We start from the raw sequence: 22,912 nt of genomic DNA, 5'->3' as shown, positions 1-22,912 counted from the left end.
AAACCATTGTTGAAATTTCTAGGTGCCATGGTGACCTAGGACCTGAGATTTGTCAAGCTCCAACATAAGATACAAGATTGTGTGTGTGGTGTGTGCGTGTTTCATGTTGAAAGGAGTTGCCTTCCCAGGTGATCAGATCTCTACTGATAAAAACTTCCCTCACTCGGAGGGACTTTGGGCATGGTGTCCTTAAAATGTGATGCAGGCCCACCCATGCAGGAGCACGAACTATTGCCCCCCCCAGACAAAGGCAAAGGAGTGGTACAGGAGGAGGCACATCAATTATCCTTCTCTCAGTGCCCATCCGGCAGTTCTTTCATTTGCTAGCTTGATTTGGTGGGGCCTGGTTGGTGGCTGCAGTGACTTGCTATTTTTCTCCTCTGTCTGGAGTCATTGCCCATTCTGGGAGGAGTTCCAGATGGCATGGCGGCCATAGATTATCCCTATACATGCCTGACTGCTGCCACTGAACTTGTCTTAAACAGGCTGCCTCCTCATAAATCCCTCCACAACCAAATAAATTAACTCCAATGAAAGTTGAAGCAAACAGTGAATTCAATTAAACTGTTCTAAATTTATTTTATTTAGAATAGACAAAGATAAAGCAAACTATTTCAAATATTGTTTCTGAAAAACATTCTCTTTTAAATGCATCCCTTATCAAATGCTCAATTTTCAAATATCTACTTCCATCTCAGAGGAAATAAATTGTACACTTTGTACAAACAAAGACCAGGTGTGCATAACAGCTACAGTGAATTCCATATTGGCCACTGTGAACGTAATCTATCAGAATTCTTAGTTTTCTACCTTACTGAACTCCCAGACAGTTCAAACATAATTTTAAAAGTTCTCAAAGGATTAATGTAGTGATTCTCTGTGGGATTCATTCACTTATTTTCACATGCATACAATCTGAAGGAGTCTTTCAAAAAGCCAACCCAAGGATACAAACTATTATGTTAACAATGGCTTTCAAGAATACATATGATCAGATGATATTCTATTTTACCTTCGGTTCATCTTTTAAAAAAGATTTCTCCCAAATCTTAAATGCATCAGCAGCATACGTAACAGTAAAATTGCCCACTGACCATGGTCAGTGTCATAATTTAACAGTTTACTCCCAAATTTTAAAATGCTGAGGAAATCTGTCATGAGTGCACTTTTAACTTTATTACGGGATTGCTTTGAGAGGTTTACAGCCCAATCCACATGCAAGTGAATCTGGAAGTGTTTGATTATCAATGGGATAAAAACCCATTTGAACTCCGTTAACCTTTTTGAATTCAAGCACTACTGGCTAGCAAAAGGTTGTTGAAAAAGTAGGAATTTAGAAAAGTCAAAGCCTACAAATATGCATATTTGTTTCTTTAAAACTTCTATAAATACCTATTTATCTTATGGCTGTAAAATATATTCAAGGTCCGTTGCATTATTAACTTAACAGTCCAGAAAAGAACTAGTTCTCCAACCTAAACAAAGATCTCACTGCATACAAAATGGCAAAGCAGCAAGTGAATTCCCTTCCCCACAACAAATAGGGAAGAGTAAAATATACACAAAGCACTCAACTGGACCAATCCTGAGCAACACACTCTTGAGAGATCTCAGAGACAAGAATCTAAGTGTTCATTAATTTTAGCTTCCAAAACCTGAGAATGACAGACAGGGCAACTAACTTTTCTTGTCTGATCACTTGTAGAAGTAGCAGAGTATTCACAGGATGTAGATTCATCTTTGTTCTTCATAGACAGGCTAGTCTGCCCTGGACTTGATTTCTTTATGAAGTAATTTGCAAAGGCACTTTTGTCTTCCATTTTTGCCTGTTTTTGTGGCACTCCATAGGCATGCATGCTGCTATTTCCTTGAAAAGTGGTCTGACATCCTGGAGTCGATACAGTTGGTTCAGGAAGGGTTCTTTTTTGTGTCTCCTTAAGAGGTGGAGAAATGTACTTTGCATTTGCTGAGAATAAACCTGCTTTTCCTACATTAAAAGAATTTTTCCTGATAGGTGAGCCATTAACATTAGTATATGCTTTTGTATTAGCAACTGATACTTTAGGAAGTGTAATGGTGGAAGCATAGCTACTTTTGCCACTGCAAGGAAGTGTGCAGCAAGTGTCTGTGCAGGAAACACTCGGTTCAACTTCTGTTTCTTTCTTAGGATTTAGTCCTTTGAAGCCAAATGATGAATTTTGCTGTGAACTGAGCAGCTCCCTGTACTTACTGCTGTCTGGACTTGTGGTTTTCTCTAATGACGATCCTCCACTTCTTACTCCAAGCACAAATCCTTTTCCACTAAAAGGAATTATGCTTTGTTTACCACCTCCATGAGCTCTTCCTGCAAACACATTAGAAGTAAGTACTATTCAGCTATCCCACTAAAGCAGCACAGATAAATTAATTTATGCTGACCAGAGTCCCACACAGAAAAAATAAACAATGTATGGTTCTTCAATGCAAGGTACTATCCAGGCAATAATACAAGAATTAAAAAAAACAAAACAAACAGGTAACAGATAGATTAAGATTCTTCTTTTACCTGTTGGGTGTGAGAGTAGGAAGAAGCCCAGGCTGGTGACTTTCAGATCAGTTGAGCACCCCAAAATGGATGCATTTGCTTGTTATGGAATGGACAATTCAATGCCGAGAAAAGCTCCCTGATCCTCTGCCTCATTGCATGTGAACGTCAGAGACTGGATCCCCAGTGTTCTCTCTAAACTGAGTTAGTGTGAGCTAGCTCACAGTTTTTTAGCCTCCGGCTCACACATTTTTGTCGCAGCACGGGAAGGAGGGCTCCAGAGCAAACTAATGTATGCAGTAGCCAAATCTCTCGCTCACAACTTTAATGCTGGTAGCTCACAGAGTAGAATTTTTGCTCATAAGACTCCACAGCTTAGAGGGAGCATTGATCCCATCTAAAATTTTCATAGGATTTTTGCTGATTTTCCCATTCCACAGCAGCCAAAAAGGCTTCCTGAAATGCTGCTCCTGAGGAACCTCCAGGAATAGCTTGTGGGTGAATCAAATCTCCTGAGGGAAGGTGGCTTGCCAAAAGCCATTCCACTTTGCACCTGTGGAAATTGTAGATGGGACCCAAGCCCACAAGTACAAGCAACTAGAGTATTCTGCTTGAGTATTCAAGTATTCTGCCAACATTAACCACATACACATTTCTGAGACTTGCATGATAGCAGTTAAGTCTTTACAGCAACCATGCACTACTCTGGCAGAGAAATATTAGTTATGCAACCAAATCAGTTACATCCAAGGTGTTATCCAGCCTTTCCATGAAACATGATTACATTTATTTCAATTTTTTTTGGTTACCAAAATCAATTGTCAATCCTGAAAAAAGTCACAAAGACTTGTTTCCTATTTCATGTATACACTGTAACAACTGCTAAGACGTATGTAATTAAAACAGGTACCTTTGTCATCTTCTGGAAGTTTTCCTTGGTTTTTCTCTGTGCCTTTCTTGGAGTAGTTCTCCGGCTCTTTGATTTTAGTGAATGTCCCCCCACAGGTCTGTTGGTGTTCAGACCACCAGAAGTCATTTGCAGATGGTGCCCTGTTCATTGCACGCTTCACATATCCGAAATATGGTTTTCTACTTTGACAGGGACCATTACATCGCCACCAATGCTGACGATAAGAATCCACCTCATCATGAAACTCATGATAGATCTAAGAGTAAAGGAAAGGAAGGGACCTTAATACAGAACACTCACCTCCATTTTATATTAACTAAAGGCAAACCCACGCTGATCCATAGGCTCCAATGCACACACATGTACAGTACATATGGCTGCCATTCCTGCAAGGGCACAGCTGTTCAAAGGCAACAGTTCTACATGGGCTTTCCACCCCGGAAATAACTATTTCCTATTAGGATTTTTGTACGATTTTTCTCTTCAACCATTTTTGTTTTCTGGAGCATCTTCTCGTGTCAGAACTCTAAGATGCAGTAGTTTAAAATGCACCAATTCTGCATTTCCTTGATTTGCAGTAATCACAGCCTGTCTCCAAACCAGAATCAAAATCCCACCCTAAGCCAAGATTTCAAATTTTGATTTAGAGGCAATCTGTGCTTAGTGGCAATCTTTGTTTACCCTATTTGTATAGACTAGGAAGTGGAAGAAGGAATTTGCATGTGTGTAAGAACGGAGTGTCTGATCACAGCATATTCCTGATCTTGACATCTCAACTGGCCCAGGCTACAGACATCAAGCTCCTCTGTGCTGACCTAAAAGCTCTGGATTTCAGCCATTAAGTGCAGATCACACCCCATTAAAACGAATAGGAATTTAGCAATTAGCTTAGTAGATATGGATTATAGTCACTACTTTTACAATGTAAAAGTTACTGTGGTTAGATAACTTCCTACCCACCCCCCAAACTTACTTCTTTGCAATGTATGTATTTTAAGAATTACACATTTATTCTAATACCTTTTACATCCTGAAGCCACGTCCAGTGACAACAGTAAACAAAAAGAGAGATGCCAAAAGGTACAATTTAAATGACAATTACAAGGTAATTAATGAATTCAATTAAGGGGACTTAAACTGATTTTCTTTGAAGTGGTACACTTATAGATAGGACTGCAGATGGGATCTCACATGATCAATGATCCTCCATACAAAACACTCCCTCATTATCAAAGATTCAGAATGAGGAGGCTACATTTATACATAAGATATTTTTGTATACAGGGACATTCAATCCTGTGAACCCCCCACCTATGTTTGACAATGATACTGCCCCAGCTCTCTCATGGCTAAGCTAGAACTTGTTGAAACAGCCCTTAAATGTATTTATTTCCTTCATTTACGCCCTGCCTGTCTCCCCAATAGGGACTCAAAGTGGCTTTACGTAATTCTCCTCTCCTCCCATTTTATCCTCACAACAGCTCTGTGCCTGAAGTACCAGAAATCTGAAAGCCACTAGACATAAGACAAACGCTTACCGTAATATTGGCACCAGTTAAGTGATTGATCCGATGCATGTGTTTGCAGAACTCTGGGCCATGGGAATCATGATCTTTGTTATTGTGAGTGACAAACAACAAGGCATGAATCATTTCATGCAAGAGGGTCTGAAATTGAAATAATTACAGGATTAATGTTTTCCTGCTAACAAGCGACTTCTGAGTAGCTTGGCTGCCACACTCAGGAATATATGCAGTCAATTTTTTAAAAAAAATCAGCATCTTTGTGTTTATTGTCTATTCTGTATCTCAAAAGATTCCACATATGTAGTCATCCTGTCATTGATTCTGGCCCCTCCCTGCCCCCAACTTCATCATTCCCAAGTTCTCTGCAAAGTATTTCTCACTCTTCCCAAACCTCTCTCGCGTCTGGAATGAACTCGTAGAGATTTCTTTAACTGTGGTACTACAGAAAGAATAGGGTATTTTCTATGGATGTTAAAGTGAATACACACCAAGCTGCTCATATAAAACGGCTGGACATCATAATTACACTCAACAGCACTTTTTTAAAGTGATAGCCATTTATTTATTCGATTTATACCCCACCCTACCGAAGCAGGCTATCACTCTGAAACATACACTCCAAAATACTCTTTTGTTGCTTATTAGTTTGATTGTGCACAAGTTAACAGCAAAATTTACATGTTTTGGTCTGTGTTTATCTACAGCCTCATCTTACAATACCTCTACAAGATCTTTCCTTGGCCGTAACTTTAAGAGTGGCTCACTGAGTCGGATGGAGCACATTCCACCTCGCCCTTCGTAACAGCAAAGCCCAGCACACCTACAGAATGCAGCACAAAGGAAACTTGTTTACCACTGTAGCTTATGAGACACAAAATAATTACTCGGTAAATACTAGCTATTTCTCCCATTGGCTGGATTAGAGTCTTCTTAGAAGGCAAGCAACCAAGAACTTGCTCTCTTGCCACCATTTGGCATAGAATGCTCAGTTTATGATTATTGCCAACACACTTTCATAGCCTGTTTGATAGCATCACACCAGCTTTTAATACGCAGTATTATATATTACAAACAGTTACAACGGTGTAACTGAACCTTTCATAATACTCAGGTGAATAATGTGAAATAATGTGGCAAAGCTATGAGGCACCATACCAGCTTGTAAACAAGTATCAGGAAGCCATGATGTCATACAAAGATAGGAGAGCCAGTTTATGAACTAGGTGTGTGCATATAAACAAAGTTAGACTTGATACGCGTAGAGCTTATACCTCCATATTTCTCATCCAGAACTCAACTGACTGGATTTGTGATCATTCTCTCATACAATCTAAACAAGCCACATAATAGCTATATAATTATATTCAATGAGTGAGATATGACACAGTATCTTTTCAGAAGCATTTGCATATCTGGAAGTTTCTGGCAACACTTACTCAGCTACAGCTAGAATCAGGGTTTTTTTTAATATTTTCAAAAATACATCTATAATAACTACTCGCACATTTTTTCTGTTCCCCCTTTCCATATGAACTTTTCCCATATCAGAGCCTTTGAGGATATATTTCCAGAAGTAATTAGAAACATTTCAGGAATGTTGTACCAGCTTTCTGCATACAGCTACAGCAGTTTGTGGCCTGTAGTTTTACCTACATATGATATGCTGTAAATCTTCTAAGACCTTCTATACACGTAAATACAAGTGCCATAGTCCTGAAGTGTACACACAGCCAAGTGTCATGATAAAATAGGCTGTACCACTTCATACTGGAGGCACAGGGAACTAATTTTGTGCTCCAGAAATTATGAGTTCTTTCACAGATAGGTACTAAGTTGTCTATGCATCTACTATAAAGACCCAATAGATGTTTGACTTTGAATCACTTCCAACTGTAAAAATAAAGAAAATCTATGCAAGATCCCTCTCCACCATACCTAACATAGTTAGCAACATTTCCATCCCTGATTTCAGTTAAAACTGGGCTTCCAAAGGGACCCACAGTAACCAGACCTACAAACTACAATGCAAATCAAATGCAGAGAGACTCAGATTCAGTGGGTTGGAGCCTGGTCACTCCCCGCCTGCCCTCGGGCGGCGTCACCCATGGCGGGTGGAAGACGGTATTAGTGAAACTCCAACTGGAGGCAGCCCAGTATCTGTGCACTAACAGTAACTTTGACCAGTGTAGAGTAGTGGTTAAAGTGTCAGCCGAGAGACTCAGATGCCCTCGGACAGGCGTCACCCATGGCGGGTGGAAGATGGTAGTAGGGAAACTCCGACTGGAGGCAGCCCAGTATCTGAGCTCTAACAGTAACTTTGGCCAGTGTAGAGTAGTGGTTAAAGTGTCAGACTAGATCCGGAAGATCCAGGTTTGAATCCCCACTCAGCCATGGGAAACTGCTGGGCGACCTGGGGCCAGTCACAAAGTCCCAGCCTACCCTACCTCACAGGGTTGCCGTGACGATAAAAACGAAAGAAAGGAGAATGATGTCAGCCGCTTTCAGACCTCACTGGGGAGAGAGGCGGGATATATAATAAATAAAGTAAATAAGGAAACGAAAAAAAGTTTCCTCGAGCGAGAGGAAGCCTCAGTCGCGGTCACTGTCCGCGCAATCGAGAATAAGCACGAAAAGGCGGAGGAGCCCCTCCGCACAAAAGCGCGCCACACAGACGACCAACGCTCAATCCCAGCCGCCGGCCGGAAGACGAGGGCGGAGGGGAGCCCCCCCCCCCCCCGGAGACCCGGTGCCCCAGGAGAAGGAGGGGGGGGCACAGGGAGGGCGGAAGGGACCTCTTCAGTGCTGCCCTTTACCGTACAGCGTCATGCGCGGGCTCCACTTCACTTCCACGGCGGCCAGGCGCCCCCAGAAAAGGGTCTCGTTGAACTGCATGAAGAGAGCCCGGACATCCGGGCTGGGGTCCAGCAGCTCCCAGGCTTTGTCCACCACTGAAAGCGGCCGCGGTGAAGAAGGGGCCGGCCTGGTGTTTGCTGCTGCTGCCACCACCGGAACCTGATCGCCATCCTCCGCCTCCCACTCTGCCTGTAGCCGCAGCGCCAGCAAGAAGTCGTCGTCCATCGCTCTCAAGGAAGGGTCTGAAGGGGCGGCGACTACAACCTGCAAGCCTATCAAATTCTCGCGCACGCGCTGCAGGCTGCAAGCGCGCATGTGCTCTACGCTGGCTGTTTACTTTCTCTTCCCGCCCATCCGTCATTGGTCCCTGCGTACATCCCTAAACTATGAATTCTACGCGCATCCCGTTAAAGCGGAAGAACTTTACGTCATTGGTGTTGAAAGAAAACATATGCCTTACGTACGATGAGCTAAAGCCGGCAGCTTCGCCCTCCTTTACGTTCCACTTTGACCAATCAGGCTCCCGCGCTGTCCGAACAGCCGAGCCTGTCTAGCGCAGGCGCGTTCTTGGCGCAAGCGCAGTAGTGGTGTTTTAGTTAGGCTGGTGTCCCGCTGCGACTCTCGGCCTCTTCTGGTTCCGGCTCGAACATGGCGCTGTCTCTGGGCGAAGTGGCTGCGGTGGGCGGTAGCCGGCTGAGGAGGCAGCTGGAGTCGGGGAGCTACGCGGCCGACGAGTACGTGAAGGTCCTTTCCCAGCAATCGGACGGCGACCGGGACCTGCAGGAGCACCGGCAGCGCATCCAAGCGCTGAGCGAGGAGACCGCGCAGAGCCTCAAGCGCAACGTCTACCAGAACTACCGGCAGTTCATCGAAACAGCCCGCGAGATCAGCTACCTGGAGAGTGAGATGTACCAGCTCAGCCACATCCTCACCGAGCAGAAGGGCATCATGGAAGCCGTCACCCAGGCCCTGCTGCAGCAGGCCAGCGCCACCGACCGCGATGACCCCGCTCTGGGGGGCGCCCGGCGAGCGGCCGCCGACCCCCACGCCAACCCTTTCCTGCCCCTCTCGGCCAAAGATTCCGCCGCTAATGAGGAGGGCCGGCAGCGGACTCTCACTACCCTCCTGGAGAAGGTGGAGGGCTGTCGGGACCTGCTCCCTGAGAGTCCCGGCAAGTACCTCGTCTACAATGGCGACCTTGTGGAGTATGATGCGGATCACATGGTTCAGATCCAAAGAGTGCATGCTTTCCTGATGAACGACTGCCTTCTGGTAGCTGCCTGGCTGCCCAACCGGCGTGGGACTTACCGTTATGATGCCCTGTACCCACTTGATGGTCTGGCTGTGGTCAATGTTAAGGACAATCCACCTATGAAGGACATGTTCAAATTGCTTATGTTCCCTGAAAGCCGCATCTTCCAAGCTGAGAATGCCAAGATCAAGAAAGAGTGGCTGGAAGTGTTAGAGGAGACCAAGAGGAATCGTGTCCTCAGTGAGAAGCGGAGGCTGGAAGAGGAGGCCCCTGCACGGGCTCCTCCCCCAGCGCCACCAGAGACCACCAATCCTTTTGAGGAGGATGAGGAAGAGGAGTCAACTCCAGAAGAAGAAATAGTGGATCTGTCTCTGGAATGGATTCAGGAGTTGCCTGAGGACCTAGATGTCTGCATTGCTCAGAGAGACTTTGAAGGAGCAGTTGATTTGTTGGATAAGCTGAATGAGTATCTGGGAGATAAGCCAGTGACACAGCTAGTCAGGGAGTTAAGAGCCAAGGTGGATGAAAGAATCCGGCAGCTCACTGATGTGCTTGTGTTTGAGCTGTCTCCAGATCGGTCTCTACGAGGTGGACCCAGAGCTACCCGGCGAGCTGTTTCTCAGCTCATCCGCTTGGGTCAGTCAACCAAGGCATGTGAACTTTTCTTGAGGAACAGAGAAGCTGCTGTACACACAGCCATCCGACAGTTACGCATCGAAGGTGCCACTCTGCTGTACATTCATAAGCTCTGCCATGTCTTCTTTACCAGCCTCTTGGAAACTGCAAGAGAGTTTGAGACAGACTTTGCTGGCAACAGTGGGTGCTATTCTGCTTTTGTTGTTTGGGCCCGATCTGCTATGAGGATGTTTGTAGATGCCTTCAGTAAGCAAGTATTTGACAGTAAGGAAAGCTTATCAACTGCTGCTGAGTGTGTAAAGGTAAGAGGAATCTAGGAGGTCAGAGGGGAAAAAGAAAAAGGTGCTACATCTGTATGTCAAACACATCCGCCAGGCTCTTCTGTAGAATATAATCAAACATGAAGAAAAGGAAATCAGTTAACTATTTAGTTTATTTTCATGTTCTGCGATAGGATATTCTGCATATAAATAAATAGTGTGGGGTGGGTGGGTGGGTCCTTCACTCGTCCCTAGCTCCACTTGCCCCACCACTCCATGGATGAAGAAAATAGCTAGCTCAGTGTTCCTGACTAGTGAAAGAAGCACATGTGAAGTTGCCTTATAATTAGACCCTTGATCCATCAAGGGCAGTACTGTCTACTGAGGCTGGCAGTGGTTCTCGAGGGTCTCAGGTAGAGGAGTTGCACATCATCTACTGCCTGGTCCTTTTAACTGGAGATGCCAGTAATTGGACCAGGGACCTTCTGTATGCATAGCAGAGGCTCTTCCGCTGAGCCATGGCACCTACCCAAAGAGGTGGAAAGAAGGTAGTCTTATCGTCTTTGTTGTCTAAATTAAGAACCCCAAGATCTGGTTAGGTGATCACCACTTCTCCCAAACAGAAAAGCAGCACTCTCCTAGGAAGATGATCTAGCACTTATCCTGAGCAGCATAACTATTAGGGGAAACTTCCCCCCCACACACTAGCCTTTGGGGGTCAGGGTGTGATTCTTTTGGCAGTCACCTACTTTGATCTTTGCTGCTGTTCAGGCCCACACCATCATATCTGTGCTGTCTAGAAGCAAGGACAGGAAGTGGGGGGAGTCTAGGCCTGTGTAGGATTGTGGATGGGGAGTGGTTGCTGAATTGTTTCCTGTGCTGCTTCTTGTCTTTGTCAGCTACAGCCCAGCAGGATATGTGGCAGCAGTTGCAGCAGGGATCTGATAAAATCAACACTTCTGGGAGGAAGCAACTGCCATAATAGATCTTATGCTGCCGCTGGGAGAAGGCACTCCTGTTGACATTGCACAGTGCAGTGGAATCTAGGCGGGGGGTGGGTGGGTTGTGTGTGTGTTTTGGTAGGTATTTTTGTTCCTGGCCAGCATGACAGCAGTGATGGAAATAATGGATGAATTGAACCCATTTATTCCTTTCCAAGTGGTATTCATTGTCAGGTTTTCTAGTCACAAAGAGTGTGGTCCTCCATCTTAAGTAAATTGTGCACTGATTTTTAATGGGACTTAATCACTGCTAACTCTATTTGGCTTAGAGCCTGTCCTTTAATGCTAGGAGGAAAGAGTGAGACTGCATGCAGAAATATATGCAGCAACCATTTCGCTGTGAATGTTAAATACTTCCCTCTCCCATGCTCTTTTTTTTTGGGGGGGGGGGCGCCTCTAACTACAAGTTTGCCATTGGGAGCTTTCCTGGATGTAATTCCTAGAACTGGGCCAGAAAATGTGGCAGATTGCAAGGTTTATTGTACAATATCTTTGATGGATGACTGCTGTCTAGGCTTTTTTAAAAAATCCAAAGTGTGTGTCATGCCTTCACTAAGCAGTGAAGGGTATAGGAGGGAAATGGAAACTGCTGATATAGCTCTAGGTATTTACAAGATTATCTGCACAGCCACTCACTTTATAAAGAACTAAAAACTGACAGCTTTTTAAAAAACATCTTACTTAATGTATCGTTCTTCCTGCAATTCATAGTGGGATGAATAGTTATTAATCTTTTAGAGTGTTGCAATGCCTTTCTTTTGTGTAACCTGCTAAAGATGTTGTGTAGTTAATAGTCTCATTTGCTGTTGTAGGTGGCAAAGGAGCACTGCAAGCAGCTCAGTGAGATTGGTCTGGATCTGACCTTCATCATTCATGCCTTGCTAGTGAAGGATATCAAAGGTGCTTTGCAGAGCTACAAGGATATCATCATTGAGGCCACAAAGCACCGTAACTCTGAGGAGATGTGGCGAAGAATGAACCTGATGACCCCAGAAGCTTTAGGGAAGCTCAGAGAGGAAATGAGGAGCTGTGGCGTGACCAGTTTTGACCAGTACACTGGTGATGACTGTTGGGTGAATCTTAGCTACACTGTGGTGGCCTTCACCAAACAGACCATGGCCTTCTTGGAGGAAGCACTCAAACTATACTTCCCAGAGCTGCACATGGTTCTGCTGGAAAGCCTAGTGGAGATAATCCTGGTAGCTGTCCAGCATGTTGATTATAGTTTACGGTGTGAACAGGACCCTGAGAAGAAAGCATTCATCAGGCAGAATGCATCTTTCCTTTATGAAACTGTCCTTCCTGTAGTGGAGAAGAGGTTTGAAGAAGGAGTTGGAAAGCCAGCTAAGCAACTGCAAGATCTGAGGAATGCTTCAAGACTGATGCGTATTAATCCTGAAAGTACTACCTCTGTGGTCTGAAGTTTAATGCCTTCCTTGGATCTTTTCTTACAAAAGATTGTGTATATACCTAATATATGTTTATATACATGTATGTGTATAATCTTTTTTCCCCTTCAAATTTCTGACCACACCACCATCCCTTTAGCTAATTATGCCTTGCAAATAAATTAGAAGGCAAAGAAAAAGGGAGGGGATAATAAAACTAGGAATGCAGTTGGATAAACAACATGTAGCCCATTTCCTCTGATGGTCTTCTTGTGAAATTTTAAATTAAGGAAGTCACCTAGTGACCTAATGTATTATGATCCAATGGTGAATGACAGGCTTAAACATAATGAGTATGATAAAGCATAACCTCTAACAAGTATTAGCTGGTTCTCCAAGAGTACAAATGATGGGGTGTGCACAACAGTTCTATTATTGGATTCCTGAACAAGAAGTAGTTTCTCAGAAAGCAAAAATAATGAGCATAATTCTGTCTCTGGTGTCTTGAGAGAAGGTTGTAAAGGGTAGAATTCACTGTTCCAGTGATTTTACAGATCCTTAGCTAAGATTCAGATTGCTAAGGATGTAATGGACTGCATGTATGTTTTCTGTCTGATTGGAGGCAGAGGAGTGTGATGACTGCAAAGAAGAGACTACCAAAGGAGCAATGTGCACAAGGAAACTTTGCCAAAAGCTTCAGAGGGAGTTGTGGCTGTTCATATTATTTCCCGCCATGCACACAAACCACCTTTAAACAGAAACCAGTGATATGAATTGAAGGGTGGGTATATAACCTGCCCAAATTTTCTATTTGCTTACATTATCAGTAGGAATTATAACTCGGGAACACAGATGAAACAGAGTTTTACATATTGCTGAATCAGCCTGTTGTATAGACGCCCAGAGCAGATTTCCTGATGTGAAAAACTGCCAGTGTATAATCAAGTGGAGGGTGTGTCAGTGGTTGAAAAGCAGCCTTGCATAAGTATCAAGGAGCTTTTCGGTGACTACAATTGGGATTTGGGGATGGGAGGCATGCATAGGATGAAGGAGCAGACATCTGGCACGGACTTCGACAACGTACTGTAACCAAGGCCTAACTATAACCATTCCATCTAGCTCTGCATACAGTGCAGTTGTATATGTAGGGATAGGTTCCTGGGTTTTTTGTTTTGATAGTCGGGGCTTTCTAAGACTAATCATTGACTCCAAGGAGCATCCTCAGATTGTCTTAAGGCTCTTTTTATAGGCAGTAGGCTTCAGTAAGTATAGAACAAATTGCATGGGTTGTATACTGAAAGTATTTAAGGCCTCATTTCACCATTATGGTCTTTAGATACAATGGCAATCTGTTGCCTCTGTTTTTTGACAACTGACTTTGCCGATAAACATAATCTTGAAATAATTCAAGACACTTACATGGAAGAAAGAGGCAGGGAAATCTCTCCACACTCCAAAAATATTTAGTCTAGACAGCAGCATGGTATAATGAGTGTTGTGGGCTGAATCACATCATGTGATGGGGTAGTTTTTCCTCTTGAGTGAAGGGGTGGCTGGGTAGCCATCATGTTTGCATCAGTTACTGGATTTGCTAATTGTTGCCTTCCAAAGGGTGTGCTGGTGTGGAAAATGCTTTAGGGTATAGGGGTCACCATAGCATGCACTTGTAGCCTGTAGACTTTTACAACAAAGGAGGTTACAGTTTGTAGCTGTTGCACATCTCTTGTGTATGCTGAAGAAACTTTCTTCCTAGGAATGCTTATCCTGCCATCTCAGCAGACCTAAGAAACTAATTCAATTAATAGGCAAGCTCCTCATCTCTTACTCATGAGATTTCTGCAGGCGGATCTCTCAAAAGTTATTTGTAGAGCACTTAGGGATATTTAAGCAAGACTATGTATTCTTGGTGTTCAGTGATTTCTGTTTCTACTAATGTGTCTAAAATATGGAGGCCAAATTTGCTTTGAATAAGACCAATGATATAAGTTTAAATTTGTGGACCGTCTTTGTATTTTAACACAGATAACTGTGGATTAAAATAATTGCACCCTGAAAATGTCAGAATTTTTTTTTAAACTATACATGTAAGACTAAGCCCCTTTAAATAAAAGTCAGATGACAATGTTGTGCAACTTGAGTTACATTAAATAAAGAAGTACGCTTTAGGGAAGGTTAGTGTTGTGTAGTGGTTAGGTTGTGAAACTAGGCACAGGAAGACCGTAGTTCAAATGCCCCCTCAGAGGAAAGGCGGTGGTCATGGGGCAGCTCCTACTCATCCTAGTCTGTCTACCTGCGGAGTAGAGGTAGCATGGCTAGCATCAGCAGTGGGCTCTCCAGCAGCTTCATTCAGTTGACTCCTTACCTTACTCTCCACACATAGTTTGTGCAAGTACAGATGTGCCTTGTTTGGGGGCTAGTCTGGGGAGTCCCCCAGGTCTGGAGAAGAACACCCCCTTTCTGAACCTGGCCCCCTTCTCTTGGTCTATCAATCCACACAGGGGCCAGGCATAGGATGATGCTGGGAGGTTTTGGAGGACTAATATGCTGTATGAACAGCAAAAGGATATGGAAAAGCCCAGCACCGACATGATTTAATAAGCCTGGAGGCAAATGACCTTCATTATTACAATTTTCAGTTGATCAGCAGCACAAACATATTGTATGCACACAAGGCTTCCTTGTTTGACTATATTAATTGTATTTATATTTCTCACTGAAGCTTGAAATGACATATTAAGTGCTTATAGAAGTAGTGCTATAACTGCCAGCTGAATGAAATTAATAGTGCCTATCATTTACATGCCCATTACTTATTCATGTATTTGATCAGTGCAATTGCTTATAGGAATATTTAATTGGAAATGGATATGTATTTGCCTCCTCTTCTGAGGAGATGCTTATCAAGTGTTTTGCTCCGGGGCAGGACATTCATTCTAATATTTCTGACATCTCTGGGAAAAAAGAAAGGATTTCTGACATCTCCGGAAAAAAAGCAAGGATTTTCAATCTGTTGAATTATAAATGCTGAGAGAAGCAACAGGATTTATTTTGTTTTGCCAGTCACTGGTCTTGTCCCCTAGGAAAAGGGGATATCTAATATTCAACATGGAAAATGCAAAAAATTGTGTTTGTGTTGTTTCTGCAGTTTAAAAATTGCCGATACTGACAATTGAGTAGTTTTGCTGGGTAGTCTGTCCCTGAACTGGTGCTGATCACAATAGACTTAACATGTGAATACACTTTTGTTCATTTAACCGGGGAGATTATCCTGCTTTTTAGTACATGCAGACCTAAGATGGCTAAGAAGAATTCACATATAAAATGGGGTGTGTGTGTTTCACATTAAATGAATAAAACAAAGGGTTGGATCAAAAGGTCATCTTCCACTGGCATTTTCCAAAAGGCATTTCCACCAGCACAGCATTACTTTCCTCCCTCCCTCTTCCACTGGAGCCCATTTAGTTCCCTGAAATGCGTCTCCTGGGGATAGTCAGGAACAATGTGGGAACAAAGTAAGGTGGAAAATTATAAAAATCATCCTTCCCTTTTCCACTGGTGAATGTGCCTTTCAGCAGTGAAAGATAATGTTTATATCGAACCCAGTGCATCTAACTGCAAACAAAAACATTACCTGGGCTTCTTGAAGTGAGAGTGGGATAAAAATGTATTGGGGGGGGGGGGGGGTCACAGCAAACACAGTAGCAGATAAGCAGTATTACATTAGAACAGAATTAGGACACTTCGGGCATAAAACCGACAAATTTGAAGATAAAATAATTACAACCATAAAAAACGAAAAGCATGGAAATAGTTTTTAAAACTTGACTCCAGAAGCCCCCTTTGAATACTTGCTGTCTCACCCTCTCACAGTATGATATTTTGCTGCTAGCTCAGCCTTGGAACCTGAGGGAAGGGTCAAGATCCCCCTTTAACTTAAACCATTGAAATGGCACTCAAGGCTTTTTAAAAGTTCAGAATTAACAAAATATTCAGTGTAGAGGTGAAATCGGGTAAAATTTCTGAGATAAAATCAATAAAGGCACAGACTACATATCATATGGTTCAAGCAATTGAGAGTTTCTTAAGCTTTTTTCAATGACTTAGAATCTTTTAGATGATAGACGTTTTTCTTAGTGTTTCCCAAATACTCCAGTATACTCTTTTTTTTTTTTGGCATCCCCGGAGGGATATTTTTATTATTATTATTATTTTTAGGACTACAAAACTACAAAGAAAATATAGGGGAAGGGACTAACATCTAAGGATAAAGGGAAGATAACCACACTACACTAAAAACCCAAGAGGAAGAGATCATAACCATGTTAATCTAAATGTTATTAATAATAGTGTTAGTATAACAATATACTTGTAGAGTTCTTGTTTGTCTCGGCTTCAATGTTAGTACGTTAGTTGTGTGAGAGAACTTTCTGAGCATCTTCGTGTTAGTTGCTTCAAAAGGCCATTTTCAGAGTCCTTCTGCCTTTACTTTGGTTTTCTGTCTCTGAAATCATATGTGACTTTCGTTGCACCCGCACCTGCTACAGCAGAGTCCTCTTCCATTCCAGAGGTATCAGAGTCACTTGACTTCGATTCCTCATCTTTAGATTCCTCTTCCATTCCCAACTGGCGTCTCATAAATTCTTTGGCTTTGAAAGTGGAATCAATCTTTTCTCTTTTGTCATTGATTTTAAAGATGACACCCTCTGGGATCGCCCACCTGTACGAAATTCCATTGGTTTGAAGAAAAGAAATTAAGTCCTCATAGCTTTTCCTCTTTTGATGAATTTCAAATGGAATGTCTTTTAAAGTTTTAATGTTTGTATTCCCCATTTTCAGAGGAGTTGCTGAAGTCGCTTTTAAAACAGCATCTCTGGTCTGTCTTCTTGAGAATCTGACCACAATTTCTCCAGGCAGGTTGTTTTTTTATATAATTGGAGTATGCCCTATAGGTAGTCTCCATCTCTTTTACTAGTTCCTCTGCTGTTAAGCCTATTACTGGAGCGATGATCTCACTGGGCAGCTTCCTCAGATCCTCCGTTTGCGATTCAGGGACTCCCTGGAATCTGAGAATCATGTTGGCTTTTTCCATTTGTAGCTGTAGCAAACGGTTTTCTTGGAAGTTTTGTTTTGCTTCAACTTCCCCCATTGTTTTCTTCATTTTCTTGTTTGTGGTGTCTATCTCTTTAATTCTCTCAGTCGTATTATGTTCCACCTTCTTCACCATTTCTGCCAGTTGTAGCTGTTGGGATGCGAAGTTTTGATTCAGCGAGGTCAGTTGCTGGTTAATACCATCGAGTTGCTTCATCACCGGCTTGAGAATATCAGCTAACATTTTCATGACGTCTGCTCCCTCTTCCGGTTTTGGGCTCTGACTACCTGCCAGTTTCGCTTTAAACTTTCTTTGCGAGGCCACCATTTTATACGACTGTTTACAATTCCAAACCGCTTCTCCCGGACTCGAAAAATCGTCACCTCGTTGTCAGCGCTCAAGTAAGTCCACACAAAATCGCTGATTGTTCCCCCCACCCCTTCGCTACGCTTATCTGTCCGTTCGCATAAGAGGTGTCCCTCTTTGCGTTCCGCTTTTCCCACGGGGGGGGGGTCGTTCGCTTTTAAAATATTCTGCTTATTTTGAACTCACATTAATTGTCGGTCATTTCTCTGACCTCGCTCCCAGTAAACGATATTCCGCTCGATCTCCAGTGCTTGTCCCGGTCAAATCAGCTTGTATCCGAAGGTCACACCAGCGGCAGGACTGTCAGGGTGGAGGGAAGCCTCAATTCTCCGGCATTTAGCCATCGAAGAGGCTGCCCCTCAAAAGCCCTATGGCCTGGAGCCTTTCGCAAAGACTCCGTGTGAGTGCTACTTGAGGTAGCACTCCTCCATACCGCTGGTGTGCGAGTCGCTCCCCTGAGGTCCAGGGAGAGTGACCGCCATAGCTGATCTACAAACCGGAAGTCTCCAGTATACTTTCTTGAGCATACTTGGCTCTTTTGGTTTCCAGAAGGCAGGGAAACTCCATCCAGTGTGCAAACTCCTTCACTAAACGCATTAGTACTCTTCTTGAGTTTTAACTGACTCCTCCAGATTTAAAAGACAGTTTCTAAACACACCAGACCAGGGATCTCTACACTCTTCAGAGATATCTCCCTGTTTTAACTGGGTAGGGGAAATTCTTCTCTCACTAGAAGATCTAGAAGATCTATCCCGTTTTCTGGTCCAAATAGGAATCTTCACCTAACGATCCACTCCTCCTGCAAACCTTACCAGTACTCTGTCTGTGTTAAACTGCTCTCAGTCAAGGTTAAACACAAACCCCTTCTCAGTCAGGGCTAGATTCATACTTGGTTTAGATTCTTCTCAGGGCTGAATTCAGACTGCCCTCTCATCAGCATTCAGCTCTCAAGTCTTTCTTTGTTCAACTGATGCTAACCAATCAAATAGTTTTTACAGCTTGGCCTGGAGTGAAGAGGCCAGACGAATTTCCTGGGGAAGGGAATTCCAAAGCCTGGGCACCATAAGAACATCCCCTCCCAACATAAGTATATTTCATATGTCCTGTAAAATCACCTCAGCTGAAGAGGGCACACAAAGCAAACCGCTAGCCACAGATCTTAGCTATGGTTGGTTCATATGAGTGGAGGCCACCCTTCAGGCCTATAGGGCTTTAAAGGTGCACAAAAGAACTTTCAATTGGGTCTGGAAGCAGATTGGTAGACAACGGAGTAACACTGATGCTGCTTGTTCCCCTCAGTAGGTCTTCATTCCTTTTGAAAAACAAAGTATATGGCTTATTACTTCCTGATGTGTAGAGTACTGGCAAGAGACCTGTGAACTATTTAACCACTGCAGATGTGGTTCATATTCGGGGGTTTGCCTCCTTTAATGTGTGAACAGATACACATTTGTGATCTTTGCTACTACTTGTAAACAATGACTGTATATTTGTTGTTGGAATGGCTGAACAACTATGTTAGAAATGTTACAAAGCAGAAGCCCAACAACATCAAAGAGGTACTTTTTTAGTTTTGTTTCATTGACACTTTCCAACAAGACAGCACTCAGACCATGCTGTCTGCCTCAAACTGTATAAACAAACAAACAGAAATACCATTCAGCACCCTGTCTGCTTTTACTGCCCGACCCCTCTAAAAGTTTTCAGGTCAGGTTTGCTCATTGGCTTGAGCAATTATGGGGTGCTGCCTGCTCTGAGCTTTTCCTGCCCATTGTCACTGCTGTGTCCTCTTCCGGATAAGGTTAGCGGGTGGCCTTTTCCATTTGAACAAAGGTGCATGGTTACAAAATAAAACTAGGCAGACAAATGCCAGCGAAGCATGCTACCCACATGGACATGTCTTTTTATTTGAAAATTTAAATTTGAAAACAAAGAAGACTATTAGGTTAGGTCTCCATTGGTGGGGAAGTTCCTTTGCATATTAGGCGACACACCCCTAATGTAGCCAGTCCTCCAAGAGCTTGCAGTAGCCCCTGTAAGAAGACCTCTGTAAGCTCTTGGAGGACTGGCTACATTAGGGGTGTCGCCTAATATGCAAAGGAGTCCCTGCTACAAAAAGAGCCGATGGAACTGTATGCACTGTGTGGAAAATATTATTACACATTCTTATTGAAAATATTTCCAAGCTGAAATATTGCCAAGGTGTCTAGCATCTAACTGCAAAATACAGGTTTTAAAGGGTTAAGAAACAACAAGGACAAAGACAGACATAAGCCAAGGTGAAATAAATTCTTCCAATTTGATGTTCTTCTCCCTAATTGCAGTTTGCTACGGAGATGAGCACCGCAACCTTAGAGTCGGATTCGACTGGCTTTCGAGCAAGGGAACCTTTACCTTTAATGGAATGCTGCGGTGGCGCAAGTGGTTAAGATGCTGAACTGCAGGCTGTGGAAGGTCGGTAGTTCAGCAGTTCAAGACCCAAGTGTGCCGCATGACGGAGTGAGCTCCCATCTCTAGTTCCAGCTCCTGCCAACCTAGCAGTTCGAAAGCAAGAAATTGCAAGTAGATAAATAGGTACCACTTCGGTGGGAAGGTAACAGCGTTCCGTGTGCGCCTCGGCCGTTTAGTCATGCCGGCCACATGACCACGGAAATGTCTTCGGACAGTGCTGGCTTTGAAACGGAGATGAGCACCGCAACCCTAGAGTCGGATTCGACTGGCTTTCAAGCAAGGGAACCTTTACCTTTAATGGAATGATACTTGCCTTTGTTAGTACTTCGGAGAGTGGTAGCAAGGTTTGTACCTTATTTTTGTGAGTTCTCCATTATTTTGTTGGTAAATGTGGAAGTGGAACACAAAAAGGAAAGCATACAGCATAGGTGAACACTGCACAAACCAATATAGGTGCATAATGGAGGGGATTATCTTGCGCTATGTACTTTTGCAAGGGTAACATTATTATGTATAAGCCTGGGATATGGGGGTGAGGCAGTTTTGCTGGATGCCTTATTTATGGGAGGCTTATTTTGGCCCTTTAATACACAGCACATCTACAAAATACCACAGATTTTAAAGACTATCGTTGCAATGTGTTGCCCATGTTCAAAATATTGAATCGGAGTTGTTCCTTGACAGAAAACTGAAGTGGTTCTTCAATCTGTACAGCAGGTGGCAGCATTGCCTATCTGAAGAAAAACAGCATCTTGTAAATTCAATCTCCCAAGGGTTTTTCTCCCCTGAAAAAAGGTCTCTCCTGTTAGCACTACCCTGAAGCCAAGATGGCACTAATCTGCTGATTAACCTCATATGCAGTAGAAGGAAAAGGAACCATTGGTACTATTTCAGTGGTAACAATGCTGTGTACTTTCCCACTATGTCCACCAGGGCATAGCATTTCCTTGGAAAAAAAATTCAAATAAGCAAAGATTCCTGAAAAGTCACAAAAAGAATGACTGGGTAGGGGGTTTTCTTCCTTTGTTAAATCAGCCAGTGCCCGCCTAGTCATAAAATAAGCTTGCCAGCCTCCAGGCGGCACCTGGAGATCTCCTGCTATTACAGTTGATCTCCAGACAACCAAGATCAGTTCCCCTGGAGAAAATGGCTGCTTTGGAGGGTGGACCTTATAGCATTATATCCTGCTGGGGTCCCCCCCCTCCCCAAACCCTGCTCTTCCCAGGCTCCACCCCCTAAATCTCCATATATTTCATAACCCAGAGCTGGCAACCCTAATAAAGCAGCCAGACCAGTTTGCCAGTTGTCTACTCTGATTGGTAGCAGTTCCCTGGGGGTATTAGGCACAGAGAGGTTGCACCCAGCACCTTTTATCTGGAGCACCAGCAACATTAATCTGGAGAGGTCAGGGACTGATTGCAAAGCCAAGTGCTTTACCACTGAGCCACCACCCCTTCAAAAAGCATTAGGTCAACAAAAAAACACGGTTTTCACAGAAATCCATAGAGCTTCCCAGTAAAGTTCCAGGGAGAATCTATTGTAAGGACTCTCCATAGACCATAGGCAGGACGAGATACGAAGCATTTAAAGGGTCCAGTGGGTCACAACAATCCCATGAGATAATATGGCGTATACACATATACCTTTCTAAGGTGCTGAAGCTTAGAGTGTTCCTCTTCTAATTTTTGTGTTTTTCTTTGCTAAGAGGGACTGGAATCAATGCTTACCAACAATTCCTCTCCTGCCTGAATTCCTAGTTCTGGTTTTCCCCAAAAACTCTGTGTTGCAAAGCACCCGAAACCTGTGCAAAATGTGCCCCCCCCAAAGTCCTTTGAGATCTCCCCTCTCAGAACTTCCTTCATGCTTTTCTTGTTACCCAAATTCAGACCTCTCATCACCAGAGTTCCCTCTAAGCTAAGTTAGTGTGAGCTAACTCACAGATTTTTAGCCTCTAGCTCACACATTTTTGTCTCAGCTCAGGAAGGATGGCTCCAGAGCAAACTAATTTATGCAGTAGCCAAATCGCTCACTCACAACTTTAATGCCAGTAGCTCACGAAGTAGAAGTTTTGCTCACAAGACTCCACAGATTAGAGGGAGCATCTGATACTTTCACACTGTGGGCACATGTTCCTTCATATTCTGGAATTCTCCAGTTTTCTTCAAGTAGCCATGATTACAACCCAGACATCTGACTAAAGGAAGCCTGCACAGTCTGTGACTCACAGTGCAATTGCAGCAGAGTGACACCCTTCTAAGTCCACTGAAGCCAATGGGCTTAGAAGACTGTATCCCTGTGTTCAGCATACTGAATGCAACCTACCAATCTGCCTAGTGACCTTAAGGCGTAGCACCCCTTCCCCAGTTTTCAATTCCAGGCATGCAGCAGCAGGAGGAGGTTTATTAAGACTCCGGTGGCCACAATACATGGTTAATGGGCTGTGTTTAGCTTGGTGAGCTGACAGTTATGCAGGTCAGAAATGAAGTAAAAATAGCTGTAGCAGTTAATGCAGGGGTGTCAAACTTATGGCCCGTGGGCCAGAAGCAGCCTGCCCATGGCTTTAATCAGGCCTGCGGCTCTTTTCTTCCTCCCTCCTCCCCCTTCTGTCCTCCCCTTTTGAAGTTGGAGGCTACCAAAGTTTTCAGCTCCCTCCATC

At 43.6% G+C, this 22,912-nt stretch overlaps 2 protein-coding genes across 2 annotated transcripts; one reads left to right on the top strand and one right to left on the bottom strand.

Annotated features, from left to right (window-relative positions):
* Positions 1-736: 736 nt before the first annotated feature.
* SPRTN (SprT-like N-terminal domain) lies at positions 737-8,235 on the bottom strand. The gene is made up of 5 exons (XM_015427319.1): positions 7,779-8,235; positions 5,681-5,780; positions 4,973-5,101; positions 3,435-3,690; positions 737-2,344 (listed from the first exon to the last, which is right to left on the bottom strand). The coding sequence occupies exons 1-5, from the start codon at positions 8,126-8,128 to the stop codon at positions 1,611-1,613; spliced, it is 1,569 nt and encodes a 522-aa protein (XP_015282805.1). The 5' UTR covers positions 8,129-8,235; the 3' UTR covers positions 737-1,610.
* Positions 8,236-8,420: 185 nt separating this feature from the next.
* EXOC8 (exocyst complex component 8) lies at positions 8,421-12,703 on the top strand. The gene is made up of 2 exons (XM_015427321.1): positions 8,421-10,003; positions 11,775-12,703. Exons 1-2 carry the CDS (start codon positions 8,462-8,464, stop codon positions 12,381-12,383), a joined length of 2,151 nt encoding a protein of 716 aa, XP_015282807.1. The 5' UTR covers positions 8,421-8,461; the 3' UTR covers positions 12,384-12,703.
* The last annotated feature ends 10,209 nt before the right edge of the window (positions 12,704-22,912 follow it).

The sequence above is a fragment of the Gekko japonicus genome, unplaced genomic scaffold (assembly GCF_001447785.1).
Source record: "Gekko japonicus isolate JY-2015 unplaced genomic scaffold, Gekko_japonicus_V1.1 scaffold1652, whole genome shotgun sequence".
Lineage (NCBI taxonomy): Eukaryota > Metazoa > Chordata > Lepidosauria > Squamata > Gekkonidae > Gekko > Gekko japonicus.
This window is presented reverse-complemented; position numbering and strand designations above follow the sequence as displayed.